General features: G+C 43.7%; 1 protein-coding gene across 7 annotated transcripts in view; it reads left to right on the top strand.

The window, feature by feature from the left end:
• The window catches only part of DLG2 (discs large MAGUK scaffold protein 2), a 1,355,189-nt gene that overhangs the window by 473,807 nt on the left and 854,913 nt on the right, over positions 1–26,469 (top strand). The window contains exon 1 of one of the 7 annotated variants that reach the window (XM_075851399.1): positions 8,586–9,206. The exons of 5 other annotated variants lie outside the window; for them this stretch is intronic. In XM_075851399.1, the coding sequence (XP_075707514.1) occupies positions 9,105–9,206 (102 nt within the window). In that variant the 5' untranslated portion in view covers positions 8,586–9,104. Of the gene's footprint in view, positions 1–8,585; positions 9,207–26,469 lie in introns of those variants that run through there. One more of the 7 variants, XM_075851407.1, reaches the window with a different exon arrangement.

Here is a 26,469-nt window from a genome sequence, read left to right as displayed (position 1 = left end):
ATCCATATCCATTAGGATAATCTGATCTTCAAGCTTATCGTTGATTTTTGCTTCTCCCCATGAAATATCACTCCAGTTATAATTAGTCGAACATCAAACATATTCTAAAAAAAAGTTCCTAGCATATTGACCCACTTACATAGAGAGTTATTCCCAGAGCTTAGAAGATGAAGTCTGTCGGAAGTTCATTGCAGATTTCATTCATTTACTTGCATAAAAGAGATGACTCCATCACAATAAGCAACAAACAAGGTCACGCCGAGCTCCAGAGTGCAAAATAGCTGACACATTCACAGTTAGAGGTCCTCCGGGAACATAGAGCACTTTAGTGACTGAGCACTAGACATCGGGCTGAGGGGGTAGATGGGGGCCACGGTTTGTTGACATGGACATGGTCAATATCGATAGGGATCTACCTCTTGAAAGGTACTAGGGCAATGCTCCCTGGGAAACGGTATGCAAAATAGTTTTTCTCCTTCTGGAGGAGAGCTATCTCCGTAGTGCCACCTACAGGGGACTTTACTGTAAGTCAATATCCACCCCTGTAAAGAGTCTTGAAAGGTTATGAGCGAAACCAGAGACATCTGTCAACAACACTGTATCTGAGTTGTTGCTCCTCATCAGTATGGAGTAGGGTTCTGGCTGACTGTGTGAGACGCCACCTATAGGTGGCACTAGAGAGACAGCTTTCTACCTAGTAGAGTTGAGCTATTTTGCAAAGGGATCTATATACTGCATGTACCCTTCATGTACACAGTACCCCCACCCCCCTCCTCCCGACTGCCAATGTCTCTTAGGGTGACCAGCTTTAAACAGTGAGTCTATCAGAAATTAAGAACATGCTCTCATTTATTTCCTCATTTTTTAAATGGGTGGAAAAAGGACCCCTTGTAACCAAACAAGATGACAGCAGCAGAGGAGGAGTGTGCTGATCTTGCAGGAGGCAGTGACCTGTTTACAGTTATGTCATTTGGACAACCCATTTAAAAAAATAAAAAAAAATGTTTCCCCTGTGGATTAGCTGATGGCCACTGGTCCAGCTACTAAATCCCTGCTGCAAGAAGACAGGTATTTCCCCTGCAGCAAATGGTCCCCAATAAAAAAAAAAGGGGGGGGGGGATTGTGTAAAACATGGTTTTGTCAAATCCAATAATGTGGTAGCTGCTCTCTCCAGTGGCTCTTCTCTGACTAATAGAGGGAGATCCACCACTATGACCTCTATAGGACATACAGATAGGGATACTCAGATGGGGCAACCCTTTTGCGACCAAGGCCTGAATAGGACGTAGGGGGATGCATTCGCACCCACGCCCTGATGCCTGAGTGGGCCAATCAAAGACATGTGATAGCTGGGGGCCCTTTTGCCAATTTATCATCAGGTCCCAGAAGCCTCAGGTTATACCCCTGGATGCGGCAATGTCAGTCAATTATATCATGGGAATATTGACAACGGGAGAGGGTGTGCTGATTTTGGGGAAGGCAGTGACCTTTCTGCTCATTATGAGCGAAGACATGGCTGCCTGTAACAGGAGCAGTGTAATGAATTGTATGAGCATGATACATTCAGTAGCCAGTCAGGTGATGGAAACAATGAAAGCAGCAGGAGCGGAGTGTGCTGAACTTGCGGGAGGCAGTGACCTGTCTGCTCATTATATAATTAAGGACATGGCTGCATGTGACAGGCGGTGTAATGAATTGCGTCAGCATGATACACTCTGAAGTCGGTCAGGTAATGGAAATGATGACCGCAGCAGGAGATGAGTGTGTGGATTTTGTTGGAGACAGTCACCTGTCTGCTCATTATAAAAGTGAAGACATGGCTGCATGTTACAAGAGCAGTGTCATGAATTGTATGAGCATGATACACTCTGTAGCCAGTCAGGTAATGGAAATGATGACAGCAGCAGAAGAGGAGTGTGCTGAACTTGCGGGAGGCAGTGACCATTTAATTTTATATAGATAATTGGAAAGAGGCACAATGCAGACTGTGAGGGTGGTGACCTGTACAGGGACCCCATTTTAATTTTAAGGACTCTCCTCAGTGTATGCCCTTGACTTCTGCCCATGTCTGTATTATGTGTGTACACTCGTGCCAGCCAGGCTCTGATCCTACTGGTGAATGTCTGCAGGCTGTTCTGCAGCATCTCCGTGTTGACATCTGCAGTCACCGTTCACCTTCCAGACACGGCTGTTTCCTTTTTCTTCAGTATCGACACTTTTCATTCCAGACACATTTTCGGGATCATCTGTATTCAACCACCAACGCATCTGGAGAATACTAGCCTTTCTCTGTGTATAGAGGAGATGAAATTACAGAATTGTATAGCAAGTAGATGCTGTGTAAAAATAATCCGACGCCGACCAGCTGAAACTGCTGCTTGTTTTCAATAAAGCGTTGTACGTCTTGGTAATGGATAGCGCTAGTCCCGGTCTTTTAAAGGAACACTGGAAAAAACCTATACACGGTGTTGTGTCTGGTAGAGGGGGCGGTGCATGACACCAAAGAGAATCCCAGAGTCAAGCCCCACCCATAAGGCCCCATGCACCCGACCGTAGAATTCATCCGTAATTATGCGGCCGACCATGCCTGTAATCACGGACTGTGATTACAGGCACGGTCGTGTGCATGGGGCCTAGGTCCCTGCGCTAGGTATGACACAGTGTATCAGTTTTGTCAGTGTTCCTTTAAGGCTATGTTCACACCCTGTGTTTTCAGACGTTTTATGGGATGTAAACGCCTGGAAAAACGCCTGAAAAAACTGAAGCTGAATGCCTCCAAATGTTGGCTCATTTATTTCAATGGGAAAAACGGTGTTTCGCTCCGACAGGGCCCATAAAAAGAAGTTCTTGTCACTACTTGAGCTGCAAAAAACTGTTCCAAAAAACGCATCAAAAAACATTTGATGCTTTAAAAACGGCTGAAAAACAGAGGCTACTTTCCATTGAAAACTGCTCCGTATTTGACAGCCGTTTTTTACTTTAGCATGTGAACATAGCCTAAGGCATCAGGTTTGAAAGGGCATCAATCACTATGAGAGACTCTTAAACATCGGTCATGTCTGCAGCTAACTTAGACGTTTTTGATGCAGCTTTGGATGTGAATGCAGACGAGGACCTGATGTTTGTAAAAATCAGCACATGAAAAGTAAAGAAATATCTGTGCAGAGTTTCACATCATTACTTGTAGATTTATAGATGAAGGCTACACCCCAACAGTTATATGCGTAATCCTCTTGGAAATTTTACAATAGTCGCAATGAGATTTTATTTTAAGCCGATCAGTGGTCAAACTTGTAAACTGGTATAGAAATGGTCAGATATATTATCACTCAAATTATGCTTAATGTTGTAAAAACCCAGGTTACTGTCATCCTGAACAGGGGCTGTAAAATGGTGATCAGGCGCCCCCTAGTGGAGGATTTACCTAAACAGAACGGGGTTACTGGGACTCAGAGGTCGCATTAGCCTGGTTCATCTTGTTCTATAAAGTCAAATTATTGAAAACACAACGGGTTTGCGGTACTTGCACTTGCTCCGATGTCTTATGTATTGCTGACAATCTCTGACCGCAGTAAAGGACACCCCCAGTCTGCCATAGCCCCCTGATCCTGCTCCAAGTCTGCCATAGCCCACAATCCTGCTCCAAGTCTGCCATAGCCCACAATCCTGCTCCAAGTCTGCCATAGCCCACAATCCTGCTCCAAGTCTGCCATAGCCCACAATCCTGCTCCAAGTCTGCAATAGCCCCCAATCCTGCTCCAAGTCTGCCATAGCCCACAATCCTGCTCCAAGTCTGCCATAGCCCACAATCCTGCTCCAAGTCTGCAATAGCCCCCAATCCTGCTCCAAGTCTGCCATAGCCCACAATCCTGCTCCAAGTCTGTCATAGCCCACAATCCTGCTCCAAGTCTGCCATAGCCCACAATCCTGCTCCAAGTCTGCCATAGCCCACAATCCTGCTCCAAGTCTGCCATAGCCCACAATCCTGCTCCAAGTCTGCCATAGCCCACAATCCTGCTCCAAGTCTGCCATAGCCCACAATCCTGCTCCAAGTCTGCCATAGCCCCCGATCCTGCTCCAAGTCTGCCATAGCCCACAATCCTGCTCCAAGTCTGCCATAGCCCACAATCCTGCTCCAAGTCTGCAATAGCCCCCAATCCTGCTCCAAGTCTGCCATAGCCCACAATCCTGCTCCAAGTCTGCCATAGCCCACAATCCTGCTCCAAGTCTGCCATAGCCCACAATCCTGCTCCAAGTCTGCCATAGCCCACAATCCTGCTCCAAGTCTGCCATAGCCCACAATCCTGCTCCAAGTCTGCCATAGCCCACAATCCTGCTCCAAGTCTGCCATAGCCCCCAATCCTGCTCCAAGTCTGCCATAGCCCACAATCCTGCTCCAAGTCTGCCATAGCCCACAATCCTGCTCCAAGTCTGCCATAGCCCACAATCCTGCTCCAAGTCTGCCATAGCCCACAATCCTGCTCCAAGTCTGCCATAGCCCACAATCCTGCTCCAAGTCTGCCATAGCCCACAATCCTGCTCCAAGTCTGCCATAGCCCACAATCCTGCTCCAAGTCTGCCATAGCCCACAATCCTGCTCCAAGTCTGCCATAGCCCACAATCCTGCTCCAAGTCTGCCATAGCCCCCAATCCTGCTCCAAGTCTGCCATAGCCCACAATCCTGCTCCAAGTCTGCCATAGCCCACAATCCTGCTCCAAGTCTGCCATAGCCCACGATCCTGCTCCAAGTCTGCCATAGCCCACGATCCTGCTCCAAGTCTGCCATAGCCCACGATCCTGCTCCAAGTCTGCCATAGCCCACGATCCTGCTCCAAGTCTGCCATAGCCCCCGATCCTGCTCCAAGTCTGCCATAGCCCACAATCCTGTTCCAAGTCTGCAATAGCCCCCAATCCTGCTCCAAGTCTGCCATAGCCCACAATCCTGCTCCAAGTCTGCCATAGCCCACAATCCTGCTCCAAGTCTGCCATAGCCCACAATCCTGCTCCAAGTCTGCCATAGCCCACAATCCTGCTCCAAGTCTGCCATAGCCCACAATCCTGCTCCAAGTCTGCCATAGCCCACAATCCTGCTCCAAGCTCTGCAGCATCTCTCTTCACTGCACTCTCAGGCAGGAGAAGAACATGGCAGCTTACAAAGTCAGGCTGGTTCCCACATAGCGTAAACGCTGCTGAATTTCCGCCACGGAATTCTGTACGGAAAATCTGCAGCGTAATACAGCAGCCGCAAAGTGGATGAAATTTGAACAAATCTCCTCCCCACGGTGCGGAAAAAAAAATCAGCTGAGAAAACGTTTACAAATTGACCTGCAGTGCGGTATTTTATTCCGCAGCATGTCAATTTATGCTCTTTTGTTGACATTTCATCCCATGCGTCTGCGTCAGCCAATCACAGCTTGTAGCTGTGGATATGTCATAAATGTCTCTGGTGGGAAAACCCCTTTAACCCCATTCCGATATCCACGGTATATATACGGCGCACGTCGGGTGGGGTAGTATGGAGCGGGCTCACGGGCTGTGCCCGCTCCATAAGACGAGTGTGTCGGCTGTATGTTACAGCCGACACTGCCGGGTAATGAGCGCGATCCCGCTAGTTTAACCCGTTAAATGCTGCAAATGTCAAATGCGACCGCGGCATTTAAATTACTGAAAACAGGAGGGCGACCCCCTGTAACGTTTCAACACCCCCCCCATGGAGAGATCGGGGGTGCCGTTGGTTGGCATGGCAGCCTGGGGGCTTGATGAAGGCCCACAGGTCCGCCATCTTTGATAAGAGGCTGTCAGAATCACGATATACTGCAATGCATTAGTAAGGGATGTAAAAAAAAATAATTAACATAACTGGTATCGACACGTCCGTAAAAGTCTGAACTATTACAATATATCGTTATTTAGTAGCACGGTGAACGCCGTAAAAATTTAAGACATAAAATGTCAGAATTGCTGTTTTGTGGTCACCTCATCGCCCACAATTTTTTTAATAAAAAGTGATAAAAAAAAGTCTCATGAAGCCCAAAATAGAACCAATATAAACTACATTTCGCCCCACAAAAATTAATCCCTAATACCGATAAATCGAAGGGAAAATAATAAAGTTATACCTCGGAATGTGGCGATAAAACTCAAATTTTATTTTTAGCAATCAGTTTTTTCCTTGTAAAAGTAGTAAAACATAAAAGAACTATATAAATTTGGTATCGCTGTAATCGTATTGACCCGCAGAATAAAGTTGACATGATGTTTTTACAGCAAGATGAACGCCGTAAAACCAATACCACCCAAAAGATTGAGGAATTGCTGCTCATATGGCAATATTAATGGAAAAATAAAAAAGTTACGGCTTATGGAAAGTGGGGAGGAAAAAATAAAAGTGAAAATCCGAAAAATGGCTGCGGCGGGAGGGGAAGGGGTTAAAGTGTAGCTAAACGTTCGACAAACTTCTGACATGTCATAGTGACTTGTCAGAAGTTTGGATTGGTGGGGGTCCGAGCACGGAGACCCCACCAATCGCTAGAACGAAGCAGCTGAAGGTCTTTTTCCGGAAAGCCGATGTATCGGAATATAGACTTTATATTGAGTCCGTACTCCGATACTTTTTCCATACAAAAGCATTTATTTGAGGTTTCCGCGGCATATTTGCAGTGTTTTAAGAAGGCGCTGTCACCTCTCCTGACATGTCTACTTTACTAAATACTTGTATATCCCTATTAAAAACCATTCTGGAACATATTTTATCTGCATTGTATCATTCCTCTATTATTCCTCCTGGAAATGTATGAATACATTAACAACTGGGTGTCACCATTCCCTTTGTCGAAGGGGCGTGTCCCTACCCAGTGTCATCCTGTCAGCACTGATTGGAGGTTATCAGTCTGTGTAGAGACACACCCCCAACTGGTAACACTCTGCAGTTAATGTATTTATACATTTCTAAGAGGAATAACAGAGGAACAGCACATCGCAGAGTACTAAGGAAGGATGCTCCAGAATTTTTATTTTATTGGGAATAGTTATTTACTGAAATAGACATGTCAGGAGGGGGGGCCGTTCCTCTTTAAGGAACTTGTATTCTGAATTTGATTTCTCCCCCTGCTGGAACTCCAAGGGGTCCGCAGCTCACCTTGGTGCCTCTTTAGTTATAGCTGAGAGATTTCCATATATCAAATAAAGGATATTCATTCTATAATAAAAAGTTATACAATTTTCCAATATACTTGCTGTATCAATTCTGCATCGTTTCCAAGATCTCTGCTTGCTGTCCTTCTATAGGAACTTTCATTGGTTTCTTCTACATAATTTATAATTTGTGATATATCAAATACATCATACTTAAAGGGGTATTCCTGTTTCAGCAAATAAATGTTATTCTTTGTATAAAAGGAAAGTTATACACTTTTCCAAACTATTTTCTGTATCAATTCTTCACGTTTTTTAAAACCTCTGCTTGCTGTCCTTCCATTGGATACAAATCTGTCCTGGCCATGTGATGGACACACAGGATCACGGCTCGTTATAAGACAGAATGATTACTGCACTGTTACTGCAACAAGCTGTGTGTTCATCATGTGATCAGGACGGATTTCTTAGGACAGCAAGCAGATATTTTGAAAACCGTGAAGAATTGATACAGAAAGCATATTACAAAACTGTAAGACTTTTCTTTATACAAAGAATAACACGTCTTTGCTAAAACCCGAAATACCCCTTTAAGTGCCATGTATTTGATATATAATAGAGTCTAAATGATCGGCTCATAGAATTCCATTAATGACTATTTCATCCTTTTAATGTCATTGGTTCACACCGGCAATCATATTTATTGGGCCGTTCTACAGGCAGCCAATCAGGAGTTCCTCTTTAGAGTCTTGTGATTAGCTGTATGCATTGTCCGTGCAGATCCAGTCTGTAGCTTTAAATGCAGCCCCCCATCCCCCATCCCCCTGGTGTCTGTAGGGGACCCTCTGCCACATAAGACACCAGTAGGTGGGGGCCCTGTGCAATAGGACTACCTAGCCTCTGATTAGTCTATTAGGGGGCCCTGTTGGGGTATACTGGGGTAAAGATTAGGGGACCCCCAGTAATTTCCCCTTTAAAAGACCTATTCTAGTTTGTACCTACGGTCTATACTATACTTTATTTTTTTTATTTAGGTGAAATGAGAATGAATTCTAATCACCAGAATATTTTATCTCCCGTCTTTCCTAGAAGCAGATACTTGACGGCAGAATAGGACAGCTCAAGGGATAGCAGTTATAGCAGAGCTGAGTGTGTCATTTCACTTTTATCTTGTAGCAGAGCTGAATGTGTCATTTCACTTTTATCTTGTAGTAGAGCTGAATGTGTCATTTCACTTTTATCTTGATACCGCTATGAATTAGGATAACACGGTAGATTATCCTGCAGCCACCACTGCTATATCACCTGATAACCCGCTCAGCTCTGCTACATTTCTATAGTATGTATTCTGCAGGAAGAGCCATCTTTCGCACGCAGTAACATAGTGTGCAGCTTTAAGCTGGGGAATGATTCTGTGACTTTGATGTGCTGGGATATGCCTGGAGTAAGCTGGATTGTGACTTGCAGCGCACACTATTCCCATTGCTTCGCCTGCCATCTGCGGGTCTGCACAGCTGTGTGTGCGCTGGTCAGGCTGGCAGGATAGCGGAATGAAGCAGGAGCTGATGCAATTCTTTTAGCATCTAACATCTTTTGGAGCTCCCTTCTTGAGGATTGTCCACAGATACTACTACTCCATCCATCCTCCACATCCACCGCTATGCCTTGCAGTCAGTCACTGGCTACCAACCAATTCAGGATCTGCAGTCTCCTGCCCATGGAATAACGTAGACCCTCCGGCTGGCACATCTTGTAGGAGGGGGCATTCTTATTTGGCCATTGTTAGTTTTTTTTTCTGCCTGTAACTAATTGGAACAAGGGGGAATCCTATCATCTCTGCACTACTGATGCATCATCCCTCCTGCCCCTGTGTGTCCTCTGTGCTGCTGTTGATAGACATATGCTGCTAGCTGTACCCCAGGACCTAGGTGGGTTACCTGGCAGGATGCAGGATTTGCAGCAGTGAAGGAATGTCCCCTATAGTCAAGACGCCAGCGTGCTGCACCCCGATGATCTGCCACTGCAAAGTTGCATGCACCAACAACACTTTATCGTTGATGTTTGGCTGCAAGGTAGGTCAGGGGTTAATTTACTATTTCATTCAATATTCATTCATGTTGGGGATCGAGGTGATTGCTTCAACGTGTGCGTTGTGCGACAGGCTGCCCCCAGGAGGTGGCGGGGTATATAGGGTCTGATCCATGAAGATATACATGTCGGGGACCTATGGGTGCGTTACCATGCTCAAGTTTTCCCCAGGGACCATAAAATGATGGGATTTGTATTAACAGACGGAAAAAGGGTTTTGGAGGGCATATGTTTTATGATTTGTTCGAGGATATATATGTAGTAGAGCTGAGTTTGTCAGTGTTGCAAAACTGAGTTTAAGTAGCAGAGCAGAGCTGAGTATGTTAGTGTAGCACAGCTGAATTTTGTTAATGTAGTAGAGCAGAGCTGAGTTTGTCGGTTGCAAAACTGAGTTTGTTAGCGTAGCAGGGCTGAGTTTGTCAGTGTTGTAGAGCTGAGTTGAACGTAGTATAGCAGAGGTGAGTATGTCAGTGTAGTGGAGCTGAGTTTGTTAATGTACCAGAGCTGATCTTAAAGGGGTTGCCCAAGCCCATGACGTTTTTTTTTTTTAAACTGCAAACTAAAGAATAATAGGTTTGTCCTTGCAGGAAATCTGAGTTTGTCAGTGTAGTAGAGTAGCAAGACTTTCCTGGTAAAATAGAGCAGAATTTAGCAAACTAGCAGGACAGAGTCTGTTAGAGTAGCAGCACTGAGTTTGTTAGCGTTGAGTGCTGAGCTTGTTGGAGTAGTTGCGCTGAGTTTGACAACATATTGGCCTAACTAATTTTCCCTTAGACTGCAAATGCACCAACTGCATTAAGTATCACATACAAAAACAGTAGCACCAGTCAGGATCCAGATACACATCAAACACGTGTATCAATAAGATGACCATAATGAGTGCCCTCACCATAGTAGAATCGTCTGTACACAACCCCCGCCTTCCAAATTAATTGGAAATAGTGGGAGGTGTAGTGTCCCCAAAAGAATAAACATCACGGATCCCACCACAAGGGGTGCCCTCTAGGATATCCTGTTATGGTCATGTCATAGGTGCCCCTTTGTCATAACAAGTGCACTTTAAATGAGTCGACTCTGCTACATCTGTGCATGCACTTTTATGCTCCGGGGTCACTGGGGTTCCTCCTGCCACCTTCTCAGTGATGTCATTCATGACTGTGGCTGCAGCAGTGATGTCACAGTGACACAGTGGCGGGGAATCCAGTGACCGGTGGTAAGGGGAAGCAGCCAGATTTTAAAGGTACATTTATATTTTTTCACGATTTTCTGCCCCAATGGAGTTTTTAGGGTTCGGAGAACCACTTTAAATAATAGGCCCAACAGTGATCACCCTACACTAACATTTTAGGGATTTGTTTAAATAGTAATACTCTTATTATACTCTAATTATCAGAATCATGTACAATTTGATAACCGATTGGCAGGGCTGTGGAAAATGGATCGCCACCCTCCAGATATAGGGTGAAATAAGCCGATAGAGAAGCCGTGGGGGGATCCATTCCCGGAGACTTCCCTCGTGTGTAATGGAATCTCTCCCACTTGGAAGCGGTTCTGATAATAATCATAGATATGGGGAATCACTATTGATGCAACGTCCTAGTGTCTATTCTGTAAGAAAGGTCCAACATAAAATGCCGCATTCTGTTCCTACATATCAGGGATTATGTACGGACCTGAACTAACCCCATAAAGTGAATACCCAGCAGACCCATGTAATCCCCTCCACCATGCCCTAACCTCGCCCACGTTATACCAGTGTTCTTCTGTTCCCCCGCATACCTCCTCTAACTTGTCTTTCTAGAAGAGAATAATCCAACTTCTGTCGGCCATCTTGACTGTAGAAATCGCTGTCTGCCGGCAGTAGCTCTGATAACTTCATGTGTGGCCAAATCACCTCTGTCAGAAGTGATAGTTATATAGATAATTTTAAACTGTTTCAGGATGCTGGAGATCTATAGATACAGGTCTAAGGCACAGGAGAGGCAACAGACTGTGCCCTGTGCAGCAGCATTCAGCATGTCACAGGCAAAGTGCAAACTTCAGCCCAATGTCGGGAAGAGCACTGATGATTGGTTTACAATAGCCTTACATCATCTACAGTGCAGTAAAATTCATTTAAAGGGGCTTTTCAGTTTGGGCAACTCCTATCCATATGTCTCTGTTCAGGGTCCCCTTTTATTAGCAAGGGCAGAGAGCCACGGCAAAGTGTCTGTCCTGCTGTCGAATTGTGTATTACATGACGGCCCATTGATCCAAATATATACTTAGGCCTAGTCTCCCGATTCAGGAGGAAACCTGGGGTCTACTTTAAAAACAATAGTTGGGATTAAATTGGAAACCTGGTAATGTGTATAATCTTTTCTGTAACACAAGTCTAATGGATGATGATGCTAAGCAGGGGGATGTTGCCCTCCCAAAAGGATGTGGGACCCCCTAGAAAAAAAATGCTAGCATCCTTTGTAACATCTGTTGTGATGTCTCTAGTCGTGCGCACTCTCCTGGCTGTACGGTCCCGTATTCAGTTCAGTGTATGCCCATACTGTTAGTAGTAGTGGGCATGCTCTTATAATTATAGTGGGCTAGTGTGTAGTCTGGCATTTATTAAAGGAGAACTCCACTAGTGACGACATAATTATTATAACGCTCCATTCCTGCAATCCTGTTATCAAAGAGCAGTGCATTGTGGGAGCTCAGATGACCATTAGATCTTGGCTGTTAGGTCATATGCAAAGTGTAGATTTACCACATAAACGGAATCGCCACTTTGGCTGTGAACAGAGAAGAAAACACCATAAAGCGCAAAATATTGGAAACCTGGTAATGTTAGTACAGTGAAATTCCAATAATCTGGCACCCAGTGTTTCTTAAATCGTAATAAGACAAATCTCATGTCGGATTAGCGGAAGTTTTGAGATATTTTGGCACTTGGTCTTTGGTGCAGATCTCTGTTCGATATCCATAATCCTCCGTAAAATTCCCAATGGTTCGGAAGACCCACAATATTAGCAAGCGACAAAATAACTGTATTCTGGATTAGCAGATGTTACCTGATAGTCTGGCACAGGGGTCTGTAGCAGGTTCTTGGTGGTGGCTGCGTTGGCATGAGAACCAGCCCTGATGGCTTCACTGCTGAGTCTGTGGTATAGTAGATTTATCATTGTATGATTATGTATCCAAACTTCCAATTATTCTGAAAATATTTGGTAATCCGGCACCTCTGATTCTAAGCATTTTCAGTATTTTATTGTAAGGGTATGTTCACACGGCTTATTTTCAGCCGTTTTTCGGGCTGTAAACAGTCTGAAAAACGGCTGAAAAAAACGGAAGCTGAACGCCTCCAAACATCTGCCCATTGATTTCAATGGAAAAAACTGTGTTTTGTTCCGACGGGGCGTTTTTTTACGCGGCCGTTTGAAAAAACGGCGCTTAAAAATAACACCCCATAAAAAGGAGCATGTCGCTTCTTGAGCTGTTTTTGGAGCCATTTTTCATTGGGTCAATGGAAAAACCGCTCCAAAAACGGCCGCAAAAAAAGTCTCAAAAAACGGCTGAAAATCAGAGGCTGTTTTCTCTTGAAAACAGTCCGTACTTTGTTTCGCGTGTGAACATACCCTTAGAAGTAACAGGCAATTATTGTGCTTCCAGTAAAGTGCTGGGCCCTCTTTATAATGGTTCCAGCATTTGCAAATAGCACAGTTACTTTATTCCGTTCACATCACCTTCCTGTTAAGTGTCCGTGGCTCCATGGCTACGCTTCAGCGACCCGCGCAGTCCGCCATGTAGAAGCAGTCACTGCCTGCAGATTGGAAGTCAAAGCCGCTGCACATAGGAATGAACCATTATCGGCCAAATAGGTCCTTATCATTAACCCCTGCAGTACCACACTGGTTCTGGCTGTGACCCATCGCTGCTGAGACGCAGTTGGAGAATTTGGTTATTTCACAGATGACATCGTATTGAATTTAGAAGGGTATGTGGACTTTTGCCATCAATTCTTTTGTTGTTCCATTGCATATATAAAAAAAAAATAATTAAGCAAATAGTCTTGATTAAAAATCTCCTTGTGTATGAAACGCCAGCCTTAATATATCTCCCCCTATGTGTCTCCATGGTTACAGACTACAAGCAAACCTTGTGTAGTCTGATCCTGCAGTCATGCGTTACTCCCTTTCATCATAACCAAGAAGAGAGTGGAGTAACACATGACTGGAAGATCAGACTACACAGGCTTTGATTGCAGTCTGTGACCATCGAGACACAGAGGTCTGCATAGGAGCTGTAGACACAAAACGGTAGGGGGTTTTTAATCACGACATAAATGAAGTTGCTTTGTTTTTTAAAAATTTTAGATTCATTGGAGCAAGTGAAAAAAATAGATTGTTAAGGTCTAACTAACTACGAGTAGATGTAGGTTGTCCTCAGGACTTGAAGCGTATTTAATAAATTTCATCCGTTTTCAAAAGGTTATCATCTTTTTCTCGCCAGTTTATTGTTATTGTAAAAGTCTTAGGCCCTGTTCACACGGCGTGTATTTGACGTGTATTATGGCAAGTTTTACTAACCGAAATACGCGCCAATAAACGCTACAAAGCTTCCCATTCGAGTCAATGGGAAAGCGCACAGTAGTACATACAACGCGTTTCTCTTTATGCAAGCGTATTAAGAAAAACGCGTTGTGTAATTTGCAAAACACGGCGAAAACGCGCCAAATATTCGCATAGTCAATGGGAGTCCTAATTGCGCGCCAAAAAGCGTGCACAATGAAATGTAAAAAACATCTTAAAAACACCTGTATTTTAAAAACGCTTCTCAAAAAACGCTAGCGTATTTCACACATTTACATATAGTTTTTTTTTGGGGGGGGGGGGTTTCCCCGTGTGAACATGCCCTTAGTATTTCGTTGTAATGGCAATGAATTTCCCAGACAGGGCAATATATCCTTCTATTTCCAATTCTGTACTTCCGTGTGCTGCGTGACTTATACAGAGAGACTAAACGATTTTGCTTATCTGTCAAATAAAAATGGTGCCGTGCTTCTTGGATAAGGTACGGTGCCCCATTGAGACATCATACAGAGTGTCTGCCGATCCATAATACAGACCCATAGGAACTTTGTGTCCCATCGTACAGAGCAATGTCCATCTTTTTTGTTTTTTTATTTAAATGGGACCAAGATTCTGTGCTGATCAATTTCTTAATGTATCCAATAGCAAATGAGCTTTACTTTTCTGACACAGAGTGCCAAATTCCCTGCTTAGACATAGAGCACAATGATAAAATATTGGCTTCCTGCAGTCACCACTAGGGGGAGCTTACTGCATAATGTTTATGCATTAAACTCAATAATAAATCTGTATGCAGTAAGCTCCTAAACTCCCCTAGTGGTGGCTGCAGGCAGCCAGAATTTTATCATTTAACTCTGTCTATGCGGGCAATTTGGAACAGGAAAAAAGGAGGTCTGACCGCTATAAAGATATATTAAGAAATTAATTGTGAACCGTTCTAGACGTGGGCGTGAATCTGGAAATGGGGCCTGCATCTGTCAGACGTTTGTGGCATGTGCTGTGGTCGTCTTGGACGGAAATAACCCTTTATATGGGAAGACCTCCTTCTGTCCTCCACCACCCACACTCCCTACCTAAGCCGGTTCTTCCGATCTGGTTGTTAAAATTACAACTGGATCGGGAGAGACTATTGTCTTGCGGGTGCAAGTAGCAATAGGATTGACCAATCTGCCATTTCAACCTTCGGCCTTCCAAGCTGCAACGTGTTGTGATGTCGTCATTGTGCCCACCTGCATAGAGCCACACAGAGAAGAGCCCAGCAGAGAAGAGGTGGAGAGGTAGCCACATATGAGCGTGGCTCATATCCTTTGAAGTCTAAGAGTTGCTTGCTTCAGTGGAGAGGGCCGCGCACATGAATAGCCAACTCTTATATGTGGCGGCGATAGGGATCAGGTGGGATCCAAGTTTTAGAGGTGGGATGGGGGCCTCCACCGAATTTTTTTTGTCCAGGGTCCTCCTCCAAGCTTAATTAGGCCCTGCCCTTTGCCTTAACCCTTCCCTTCATTTCTATTGCCATGGTCTGTCCTTTCATGTTCCCTTGCCATCGCTTTAATCCCCCCTTTTTTTCCCTTTCCATTTTTTCTTTTTCCTTTTGCCCATTCCCTTCCATTTCCTACCTGTGCCTTTTCTACCCTTTACGCCCTTTCTTTTCCCATCCGTCTCCCCCTTTATCTTCTCTATACTCCCTTTCCCTTTCTTTTCCATTTTCTAATTTTGGCCTCTACCCTTTTTGTTGTCACATGGGTTTCCCAATCCTTACCCCCATTTCCTACCCTCTTTACATAAAGGCTCAGTTCACATCTGCGTCGGAGCTTCCATCGCATGAAGCGCTATTCTTGATGGTACTCGATGGACCTTATAAGTCAATGGGATTTGTCGGGCACCAGTGGCATCTGTCGTACGATGGAAACAGCACTGCGAAGCAGATGTGAACAGAGCCTTACATTACTGCTGCCCTATAGATTTTCTAGAGTTTGTTTCAATAATTTCCGACGTCGTATAAAAATGTAACAATTTATCAGTCAAGTATTGTCTATATTTTCACCACGAATTTGCACCTTTTTTTTGAACCTTTTACCCTTGATACATGAGACTAAAAGTAAATTTTCAGCTTGACCACACCCACTATTCAAACTTGTTTTCTTTTTTTGAATGAGAAGACAAATTTTGGCGCAATTTTTGCAAAAATCAGGCATTAGCTGTGGGCCATCGGCCGTTTACCATGTCGTTTACGTCAGGTTTTGGCGTAACCTGCGCCAAAATAGTCCAAGGAGACGTCGTTTTAATAGAAAAAAAAATTGCCGCAGATCCACACCTGTTCATAGCAGGCACAGAATTGTTTTTCTGCTTCTCAGACGGTGCAAAATGCGTCAAATTTTTCAGCGAGACGGGCAACTTTTTTCTTATAAATTTGACGTAAATCATGTCAATGATCTCTTTTCTAATACTGTAAGTTACTCCAGGGCGCAGACCCACCGTCTGTTACATATTACATATTTGTGTGGTTGTTGGAGGCCTCGTATCGTCATGAACTTGAATTTCTGGAATCGCTGAACACAGACGCAGCTCGCGCCAAACATATCTATGGTGCCAAGTAGAGCGCACACATCCAGCATCTTGTGGGTTCCAGCCCTGGAGCGTCTTTACACCCACGAATGATCATTCTGAGGCGATCCAGACTCACGCAGCCTAATCCTGGACGTGTCCTCACTTTACAGCTGCGTGATTGTTTTTTTTATAGTTTTACATTGCTGTGTGTTTTGTTGTGTTTTTTTTTAATTATTTTTTTTGTAGAAATCTGCGTAACAATGCCAAGGTCGTTTCTCCGTCTGCCTTACGGTGCTGCATCCATTAACTTTATTTTGCATAATCAATAGGATCTAATGAGTTATTACATAATGCACTGGTTTCTGTGTAAATCAATTCTCCCCCTTTGTTTACTGAGTGTGTTAGACTGTTTTCAGATTTAAAGCGGCAGAGTCCTATTTATTTACATACTGTTATGACCATGTGGCCCCAACATTCGGCTGTTATTGCCAATTAATGTGCTCATCAAGTGGGCACTTTCCCAATAGCGACCCATTACATACCTAACAGAGCAGATTCCTGTTTAGGGGGCCTCCTAATCCTAATTGGACAAATCCTTCTGTTAAGGATCTGCCAGGCACAGCTTCTGTGTATACGCCCATAGGTAATCAGTCTGCACCTGCTTCTATGTCTGTGAGACTGACTCCATCTTCCACCACTCAGGATGGCAGGCTTAGGAGTGGGAGAGCCTATCACAGCCTGGCCAGACGCAGCTAGCTCCCGCCCTCTGTCTATTTATACCTGACTTTCCTGTTCCTCCTTGCTTGTGATTCTTGTTTTGTTTCCTGGCCCTGCTGCAGCTTCTTGAACTATTTGACCCTGCTTCATATGACCCTGGCTTACTGACTACTCTCCTGCTCTGCGTTTGGTACCTCGTACACTCCTGGTTTGACTCGGCTTGTTCACTACTCTCCTGCTCTGCGTTTGGTACCTCGTACACTCCTGGTTTGACTCGGCTCGTTCACCACTCTTGTTGCTCACGGTGTTGCCGTGGGCAACTGCCCCTTTTCCCTTGCTTCTGTGTACCCTTGTCTGTTTGTCTGTCATGCACTTATTGAGCGTAGGGACTGTCGCCCAGTTGTACCCCGTCGCCTAGGGCGGGTCGTTGCAAGTAGGCAGGGACTGAGTGGCGGGTAGATTAGGGCTCACTTGTCTGTTTCCTTACCCCCATCATTACACCTTCTTAAAAATTATACAGAGGTCACATTTATTTTATAAGAAGGATTTGTCCAATTAGGATTAGGAGGTCCCCCCAAGCAAGAACCTGCTCAGAAAATGCCTCATTAGGCTTCTATGGGAAAGTGTAGTGAGCATGCTCTGTGACATGTGCAGTAGTCACTGTGCTGGGAGGGGGATGAGGGAGGAGAAGCAGTCATCATATCTATTGTCAATGGTGTGATCTCGTGTCATCTTCCTCCTACCTTAAAAATTATACAAAGGTAACACCTAAGATGACACAGGATCACACCATTGACAATAGGTGGTGATGACTGCTTCTCCCCCTCCTAGCACTGTGACTACTGCACATGTCACAGAGCATGCTCACTACACTTTCCCATAGAAGTCAAAAGGCATTTTCTGACTTAGTTTTCTTATGCTCATGTTTCTGCAGCTGCTGTTGCAGTAGTTTAGGCAAGATAGCTGCCCTCATAATCAAAAAGAATTTGTTTCATTATAGATTATTAACCCCTTCCCGCATGAGGACATACAGTTACTGAGTTTTTTCCGGTGCACACTGTCGGCGACAGTGTGCACTCTTGCCGGCCAGCGGTCCTTTGCCACTGATTTTGGCGAATTAGCCCCTTAAATTTGGCGATCGGTTGCAATCGCCAAATTTTAGTGGTTTCTAGCATATCGGCAGACCCCGGTCCGAAATCGCGGGGTTTGCCGATAGTTAGTATGGCAAACGGAAGCCAAACAATGGATTCCGTGTCTGCCATGGACGGAAGCCCATCAGGACCAACCTTCGGCTGGTCCTGATAGGCTTCCTGTCAGAGTGACAGGAAGTCGCTGTGTCATTCCCGATGCACACTGTCGGCGACAAGGTGTGCATCGGGAACTGGGAGATCAGCTGTCCCCGACAGCTGACACTCCAGTGATGCCGATCAGCGGCTCATCGCCGCTGATTTCGGCAATTAACCCGATAAATGTTGTGCTCGATTGTGATCACCACATTTAGGAGGTTTGTAGCACATCAGCAGCCCTCATGTAATTGTGATTGTTGCTGATGCTTGTGATGGCATCCGGAGGCCAGACAACGGCCTCCAGGTCTGCCATGTATGGAAACCTATGAGGACCAGCCTCAGGCTGGCCCTCGTAGACTGTCCAGAGTGACTGTGACGTCACACTGACAGTTGGAATACGTTACACTACCCAAGTAGTGCAATGTATTCTAGCAGCGATCAAAGCTGCAGGTAAAAAAAAAGAAAGTGTAAAAAGTTAAATAAAAGTTAATAAAAATGTTTAATAAAAGTGTAAAAATAAAAGTTTTTGTTTTCCTATAATAAGTCATTTATTATAGGGAAAAAATTAAAACGTAAAAAAAAAGTGCACATATTTGGTATCACCGTGTTCGTAACGACCCAAACTATGAAACTATAATGTTATTTTTTCCACACGGTGAACGCCGCAAACAAAATAAACGGAAAACTATGTCAGCATCGCTATTTTTTGGTCACCACCCCTCCCAAGATATAAAATAAAAAGTGATCAAAAAGTCGCATTTACCCCAAACTAGTACCAATTAAAACTACAACCCGTCCCGCAAAAAACAAGCCCTTACACAGCTTTTTTTGACAAAAAAATAAAAAAGTTACGGCTCAGACTATGGTGTCTCAGAAAATAAATTATTTTTTAGAGACGTAATTTTATTGTGCAAACGCTGCAAAACTTAAAAAAAACTATACACATATGGTATCGACGTAATCGTACCGACCGGCAGAATAAAGCACAACCTAATTCATTGCACACAGTGAACGCTGTAAGAAATAAACAATTTAAAGCGCCAAAATTGCTGTTTTTTGGTCACATTAGCTCTAAAAAAGATCCTGTAGGGTCAAAATGCTCACTATACCCCTAGAAAAATTCCTTGAGGGGTATAGTTTTCGAAAATAGGGTCACTTTTGGGGGGTTTCCACTGTTTGGTCCCTCCGGCGCGTTGCAAACCCGACATGGCACCGAAAACCAATCCAGCAAAATCTGTGCTCCAAAATCCAAAAGGCGCTCCTTCCCTCCTGAGCCCTGCTTTTTTTTCCAAACATCAGTTTATGACCACATATGGGGTATTGCCGTAATCGGGAGAAATTGCTTTACAAATGTTGGGCGGCTTTTTCTCCTTTATTCCTTGTAAAAATGAAAAAATTCTATGTATCCAAAGAAAAAAAGGTGATTTTCATCTTCACAGACTAATTCCACTAAATTCTGCAAAAAAAACTGTGGGGTCAAAATGCTAACTATACCGCTAGAAAAATGCCTTGAGGGGTGTAGTTTCCAAAATAAGGTCACTTTTGGGGAGTTTCGACTGTTTAGGTACCACAAGACCTCTTCAAACCTGACATGGTGCCTAAAATATATTCCTAAAAAAAGGAGGCCACAAAATCCACTAGGTGCTCCTTTGCTTCTGAGGCCGGTGCTTCAGTCCATTAGGACACTAGGGCCACATGTGGGATATTCCTAAAATCTGCAGAATCTGGGCAATAAATATTGAGTTGCGTTTCTCTGGTAAAACCTTCTGTGATACAGATTTTTTTTTATTGCAAATGAATTTCGGCAAAAAAATGAAATTTGTAAATTTCACCTCTACATTGCCTTAATTCCTGTAAAACGCCTAAAGGGTTAAAAATACTTTCTGAATGTGGTTTTGAATACCTTGAGGGGTGCAGTTTTCAAAATGGGGTGATTTATGGGGACTTTCTAATATATAAGGCCCTCAAAGCCACTTCAGAACTGAACTGATCCCTGAAAAAATGGCCTATTGAAATTTTCTTGAAAATATGAGAAATTGCTGCTAAAGTTCTAAGCCTCGTAACATCCTAGAAAAATAAAAGGACGTGAAAAAAAATGATGCAAACATAAAGTAGACATATGGGGAATGTTAACTAGTAACTATTTTGTGTGGTATTACTATCTGTTTTACAAGCAAATACATTTAAATTTAGAAAAATGCTAATTATTGCAAATTTTTGCTAAAATTTGACGTTTTTCACAAAAAAAGATTGAATTTATCGACCACATTTCTTCACTAACATAAAGTACAATATGTCACGAGTAAACAATCTCAGAATTGCTTGGATAGGCAAAAGCATTCCGGAGTTATTACCACATAAAGTGACACATGTCAGATTTGCTAAAATCATCTGTGTCCACAAGGCCAAAACAGGCTGTGTCCTGAAGGGGTTAATACAGATATAAAAAAATAATAATAATAAGGTAAACAAAAATTCAATATTGCAAGACTGAATCATCCTCTAGTGTGAATAAAATACTATTTATGTATTTTTAATTACATTTCTTATGTGAAAACCAATATGTCCGCCATTACACCTCCCAGAGGGCTTTTTACCCAGCTTTCCCAGCTCCGGGAAGGCAAAGCTTGGTAATAATACATACAGTAAACCGACCATAGTATTGCTATGTAAGTAGCCACAATTGTCATTGATGTAACTGTGATAGTGGCCATTGAAGTTTTCATCCAACTTTCGCGTCCACTTAACAGGACAACAATAAATTTATAGGTGCTTTACAGCACAGCAACTCCTGTCTGGCATTGATGTATGGAAGACGCTATTAGGAAACAGTGGTCACTTGAATCCTTTTGGTTTTTCATGTTTAAGGGCATGACCACACGTGGCGGATTTCCTCCGCAACTGTCCGCATCAATGCCGCACAGAATCTGCGTTGCAGATTCTACTGCGGATCTGCACAAAATGTGCAGTAAATTGATGCGGACTAGCTGCTGCGGACTGCGGTAAAAGTACTTCCCTTCTCCCTATCAGTGCAGGATAGAGAGAAGGGACAGCACTTTCCCTTGTGAAAGTCAAAGAAATTCATACTTACCGCCCGTTGTCTTGGTGACGCGTCCCTCCTTCGGCATCCAGCCCGATCTCCCTGGATGACGCGGCAGTCCATGTGACCGCTGCAGCCTGTTATTAGCCTGTGATTGGCTGCAGCCGTCACTTAGACTGAAACGTCATCCTGGGAGGCCGGACTGGAGACAGAAGCAGGGAGTTCTCGGTAAGTATGAACTTCATTTTTTTTTACAGATACATGTATATTGGGATCGGTAGTCACTGTCCCGGGTGCAGAAACAGTTACTGCCGATCGCTTAACTCTTTCAGCACCCTGGGCAGTGACTATTTACAGACGTCTCCTAGCAACGCTCCCGTCATTACGGGAGCCCCATTGACTTCCTCAGTCTGGCTGTAGACCTAGAAATACATAGGTCCAGCCAGAATGAAGAAATGTCAAGTTAAAAAAGCAAGACGCATCCGCAGCACACATAACATGTGCATGACAGCTGCGGACTTCATTGCGGAAATTAGAATCTCCATTGAAGTCAATGGAGAAATTCCGCCATGAGTCCGCCACTGCTCCGCAACAGACAGAGCATGCTGCGGACACCAAATTCCGCTCCGCAGCCTATGCTCCGCAGCGGAATTTTACGCCTCGTTTAAACGAACACTGCTAAATTAAAGTGTAAGTCAATGGACAAACGGCTCCGCTGCGGATTAACGCTGCGGAGTGTCCGCAGCGGAATTTAAGTGAAATTCCGCCACGTGTGAACCCAGCCTAAACCTGCAGTGCACTTGGAGGTTGAAGGGGTTCCGGCTGGAGGGCTGTAAAGTTTACCATGCCCTACTGGAACCCCCTCTCCCCCCCAACTCCACTGCCACATAGTGAGCCTAAACAGGAGTAGCATTCTTTAAAGGGGTTGTCCATTCTTATGACAATAAAGCTTAATCATTGTATAATGAAACATTCTGCAACTTTCTAATATAATTTGTGTATCATTTCGTCTCCATTTTCAAGATCTCTGCTTGCTATCAACAAATGCCAACATTCTTGTCTAAATCTAGAGGCTGAATGACCTAATATTTCTTATAGCTGAGAGTCCGTTACAATTGTATCCAGTCTAGACAATCCTGTGTGTGCTAAACACATTAGTAGCACACATCCCTTTCTTGTGCTGACAGTTTGTTACAATGTATCCGTGCAGGTCAGATCAATCTGGAATCCAGATTGCTTAGATCACAGTGAATGAATTGTCTAGACTTGATACAATTGTAACAAGCTGTAAGAGATATTAGGTTTGTACAGGTTTATACCTCTCGATGTAAACAAAGTTCCCACTCACTAACAGCAATCAGAGATCTTGGAAACGGTGAGGAATTGAAACACAAAGTATATTACAAAATTGTAGACCTTTTTAATTTTTTATATAATACTGCACAGCCCCTGACACAGTTCCAATTCCTAGGACCCCCTCTCCCTGCCTACATGGATTTATCAATCCAACCCTCAAAAAATTAACCCTTTAACATGCATTCTTCTATATCTTCCTCTGGGGCTGCCTTCCTAGCTTCATGCTTAGCTTGTGCTGCATCGGGTACAGCGGTTGAATAAATGAATAATAATGGAAGAATTGACTTTGAAAGCATCTGACACAACAGACCATGTGCAATGGACTAATACGCAGCATCTCCAGCCACAGGCAGAGGTTCAATCCAATCTGTATCTGCAGGTTCAATCTGACACAAAAATGTAAAATCCATCCGACGTTTGCAGCAAAAGAAATAGAAAGTTGGCTTCAATTTTTATGATATCCGCTACTTTCTGTACATCATTATGGACTCTGACAGGGAGAATACGGGGCGCCGCTGTTCTCAAGTGCAACCTTCTCATCCATTTCAGACTTATTGCTTGTATTGGGTTGTATGAAATTAGAAAAACACGGTTGCTTTCTACCTGATCAGCGCCACTCATGTCCATAGGTTGTGTGTGGTATTGCAATTCAGCCTAATTCACTTGAATGGGGATGTGCTGCAATACCAAGCACAGCCTGTAGACAAGAGTGGCGCTTTTTCAGGAAGGACACAGACACTTTTTTTTTTTTCTAATCTCAGACACCTGAACACTTGCTATGGTGGATTGCTGAATATATTCTAGGTCATGTTACTATGTAGGACTACGAATATTAATAGAATTTAACCTCATTTTCCTTGTCCCTATTTGGCCTGGTAATGAACATGTTTTCCGACCCTCAATCAAATAATAGAAAGTAGACCTGCAATTAAAAACTGGACCAGAAAATTAATGTTAATAATGTGATATGTTGTGTTCTAGCTCAGCCCGGGGCGCTGCAATCTGTTAGACAGTGTATTTTGCACTGATATTGCATTTGATATTATAGGAGACAGCACAAAATATCTTAAATGGACATTATATACAGAGTAGGAACAAAATATCAGCAATTCCTCTTCTTACCTCTTCCTGCTCTGTGGTGTAAATGCATGGTGTGGGGAACTAAGGCTGGGTTCACACGACCATGTTACGTCCGTAATGTACGGAACGTATGTCGGTCGGAAGACCCGGACCGAACACAGTGCAGGGAGCCGGGCTCATACCATCATAGTGATGTACGACGCAAGGAGTCCCTGCCTCGCTGCATGACAACTGTCCCGTACTATAATCATGATTACAGTACGGGACAGTAGTTCCACGCAGAGGCAGGGACTCCTAGCATCGTACATCACTATGATGCTAGGAGCCCGGCTCCCTGCACTGTGTTCGGTCCGGGTCTTCCGGCCGAAATACGTTCCGTACATTACGGACGTAACATGGTCGTGTGAACCCAGCCTAAGGCTTAACACCCAGAACCGTGTAATACATTACATTACTTATCCTGTACTGATCCTAAGTTACATCCAGTATAATACTACGCAGCTGCACTCACTATTCTGCTGGTGGAGTCACTGTGTACATACATTACATTACTTATCCTGTACTGATCCTGTGTTACATCCTGTATTATACTCCAGAGCTGCAGTCACTATTCTGCTGGTGGAGTCACTGTGTACATACATTACATTACTTATCCTGTACTGATCCTGAGTTATATCCTGTATTATACTCTAGAGCTGCACTCACTATTCTGATGGTGGAGTCACAGTGTACATACATTACATTACTTATCCTGCATAATACTCCAGAGCTGCATTCACTATTCTGCTGGTGGAGTCACTGTGTACATACATTACATTACTTATCCTGTACTGATCCTGAGTTATATCCAGTATAATACTACGCAGCTGCACTCACTATTCTGATGGTGGAGTCACAGTGTAAATACATTACATTACTTATCCTGCATAATACTCCAGAGCTGCATTCACTATTCTGCTGGTGGAGTCACTGTGTACATACATTACATTACTTATCCTGTACTGATCCTGAGTTACATCCTGTATTATACCCCAGAGCAGCACTCCCTATTCTACTGGTGGAGTCACAGAGTACATACATTACATTACTTATCCTGTACTGATCCTGAGTTACATCCAGTATTATACTCCAGAGCTGCACTCACTGTTCTGCTGGAGGAGACACTCTGTACCTAGATGATATGACTTATATTGTACTGATCCTGAGTTACATCCAGTATTATACTTCAGAGCTGCATTCACTATTCTGCTGGTGGAGTCACTGTGTACATACAATACATTACTTATCCTGTACTGATCCTGAGTTACATCCTGTATTATACCCCAGAGCTGCACTTCCTATTCTGCTGGGGGAGTCACTGTGTACATATATTACATTACTTATCCTGTACTGATTCTGAGTTACAGCCTCTATTATACTCCAGAACTGCGCTCACTAGTCTGTTGTAGAGTCACTGTGTACATACATTTCTTAACACCTCTTGCACACGACTGAGTTCGGGCCGTGAAAAACGGCTGGATTTCTCGGCCCGACCGTGGTCCAGGTGAACTGGACTCCTGGCATCACAGACACTTTATGATGCTAGGCGTCTCTGCCTCCCCACGGATGGTGTTATACTGAACCTGAGTAAAATCCTGTTCACCTGCAGCTGCCACTAGAGGGAGCTCACTACATACAGATGTATACAGCCCAAAATTTGCAAATTGGAGTTGTAAAAATCCATATGTAGTCAGCTCCTCGTAGTGGTGGCTGCAGATATAATTCTATAATTTCATCATTAAGTCTCCACTGTATGAAGGGGAAAAATTAGGCAATTGGAGCTGTGTGAAAAAAAATAAAATAAATAAGCTTCTACCCCTACCAAGATATAATATAAAATGAATCAGCCCTATGATTTCTAGGTATTCACCCCCTTCCATCAAACAACCTGGCAGCGCCTGTCATGCTCTCCCTTTGTCCCGGCGCAGATTACCGGCTGATTATGTTTAGTCAAAATCATTCAATAGTCTCAGAACACAATTATTTAGCCGCGTCAAATGACTGTAAATGAAGGTGATAAATCTCTCCCGGGATCGGGAATGAAAGTCGTCAGTTGAATAGAATAAAGTTCAGTGTGTCGGAAAGCGGAGCTCCAGCTACACGTTAGATGATGAGCGAGGTTTATTATGAAGTCCCGTTCACTGATCATTGCGTCTTTGTTTTGTACAAGGAATGAGAACACGTCGTTCTTCAGATTTTATTTTTCACCGGCAGATCTGTATGAGAATTATATGTAAATAATCATGTTATTTAACCACCACGCTTAATAGAAAATTTATATCTATGAATTTTTTTTATTCTACGAGCCTCCATAAATGACAGCCAAATAATCATGGTTTATCATTCCAAACGTTTCTACATCTTGTACCTTTTGCAAATACGTAAAACTTTGTAAGATATTTTGCCTTTTAGCAGCCAGTAGTTCCCCTTTCTCTGCCTGCAGGATCTCTGTAGATGTTCAGAAACCTCCTCAGTCACCAAAAAATCCATCTAGAGTAATACAGTAAATAGAAGAGGGAGGAAGGGAGAAGAGGGGGATGCAGCTGCAGGTTCTCAGTTTTTTAGTACGTGGGTGTCGCTCTGTTTAAGTCCCTGCCTGGTCCTCAGGTAGTTTTAA

Source organism: Rhinoderma darwinii, chromosome 2 (genome assembly GCF_050947455.1).
Source record: "Rhinoderma darwinii isolate aRhiDar2 chromosome 2, aRhiDar2.hap1, whole genome shotgun sequence".
Taxonomy (NCBI): Eukaryota; Metazoa; Chordata; class Amphibia; order Anura; family Rhinodermatidae; genus Rhinoderma; species Rhinoderma darwinii.
Note: the sequence above shows the minus strand (reverse complement) of the source record. Positions and strands in the feature narration are given on the sequence as shown.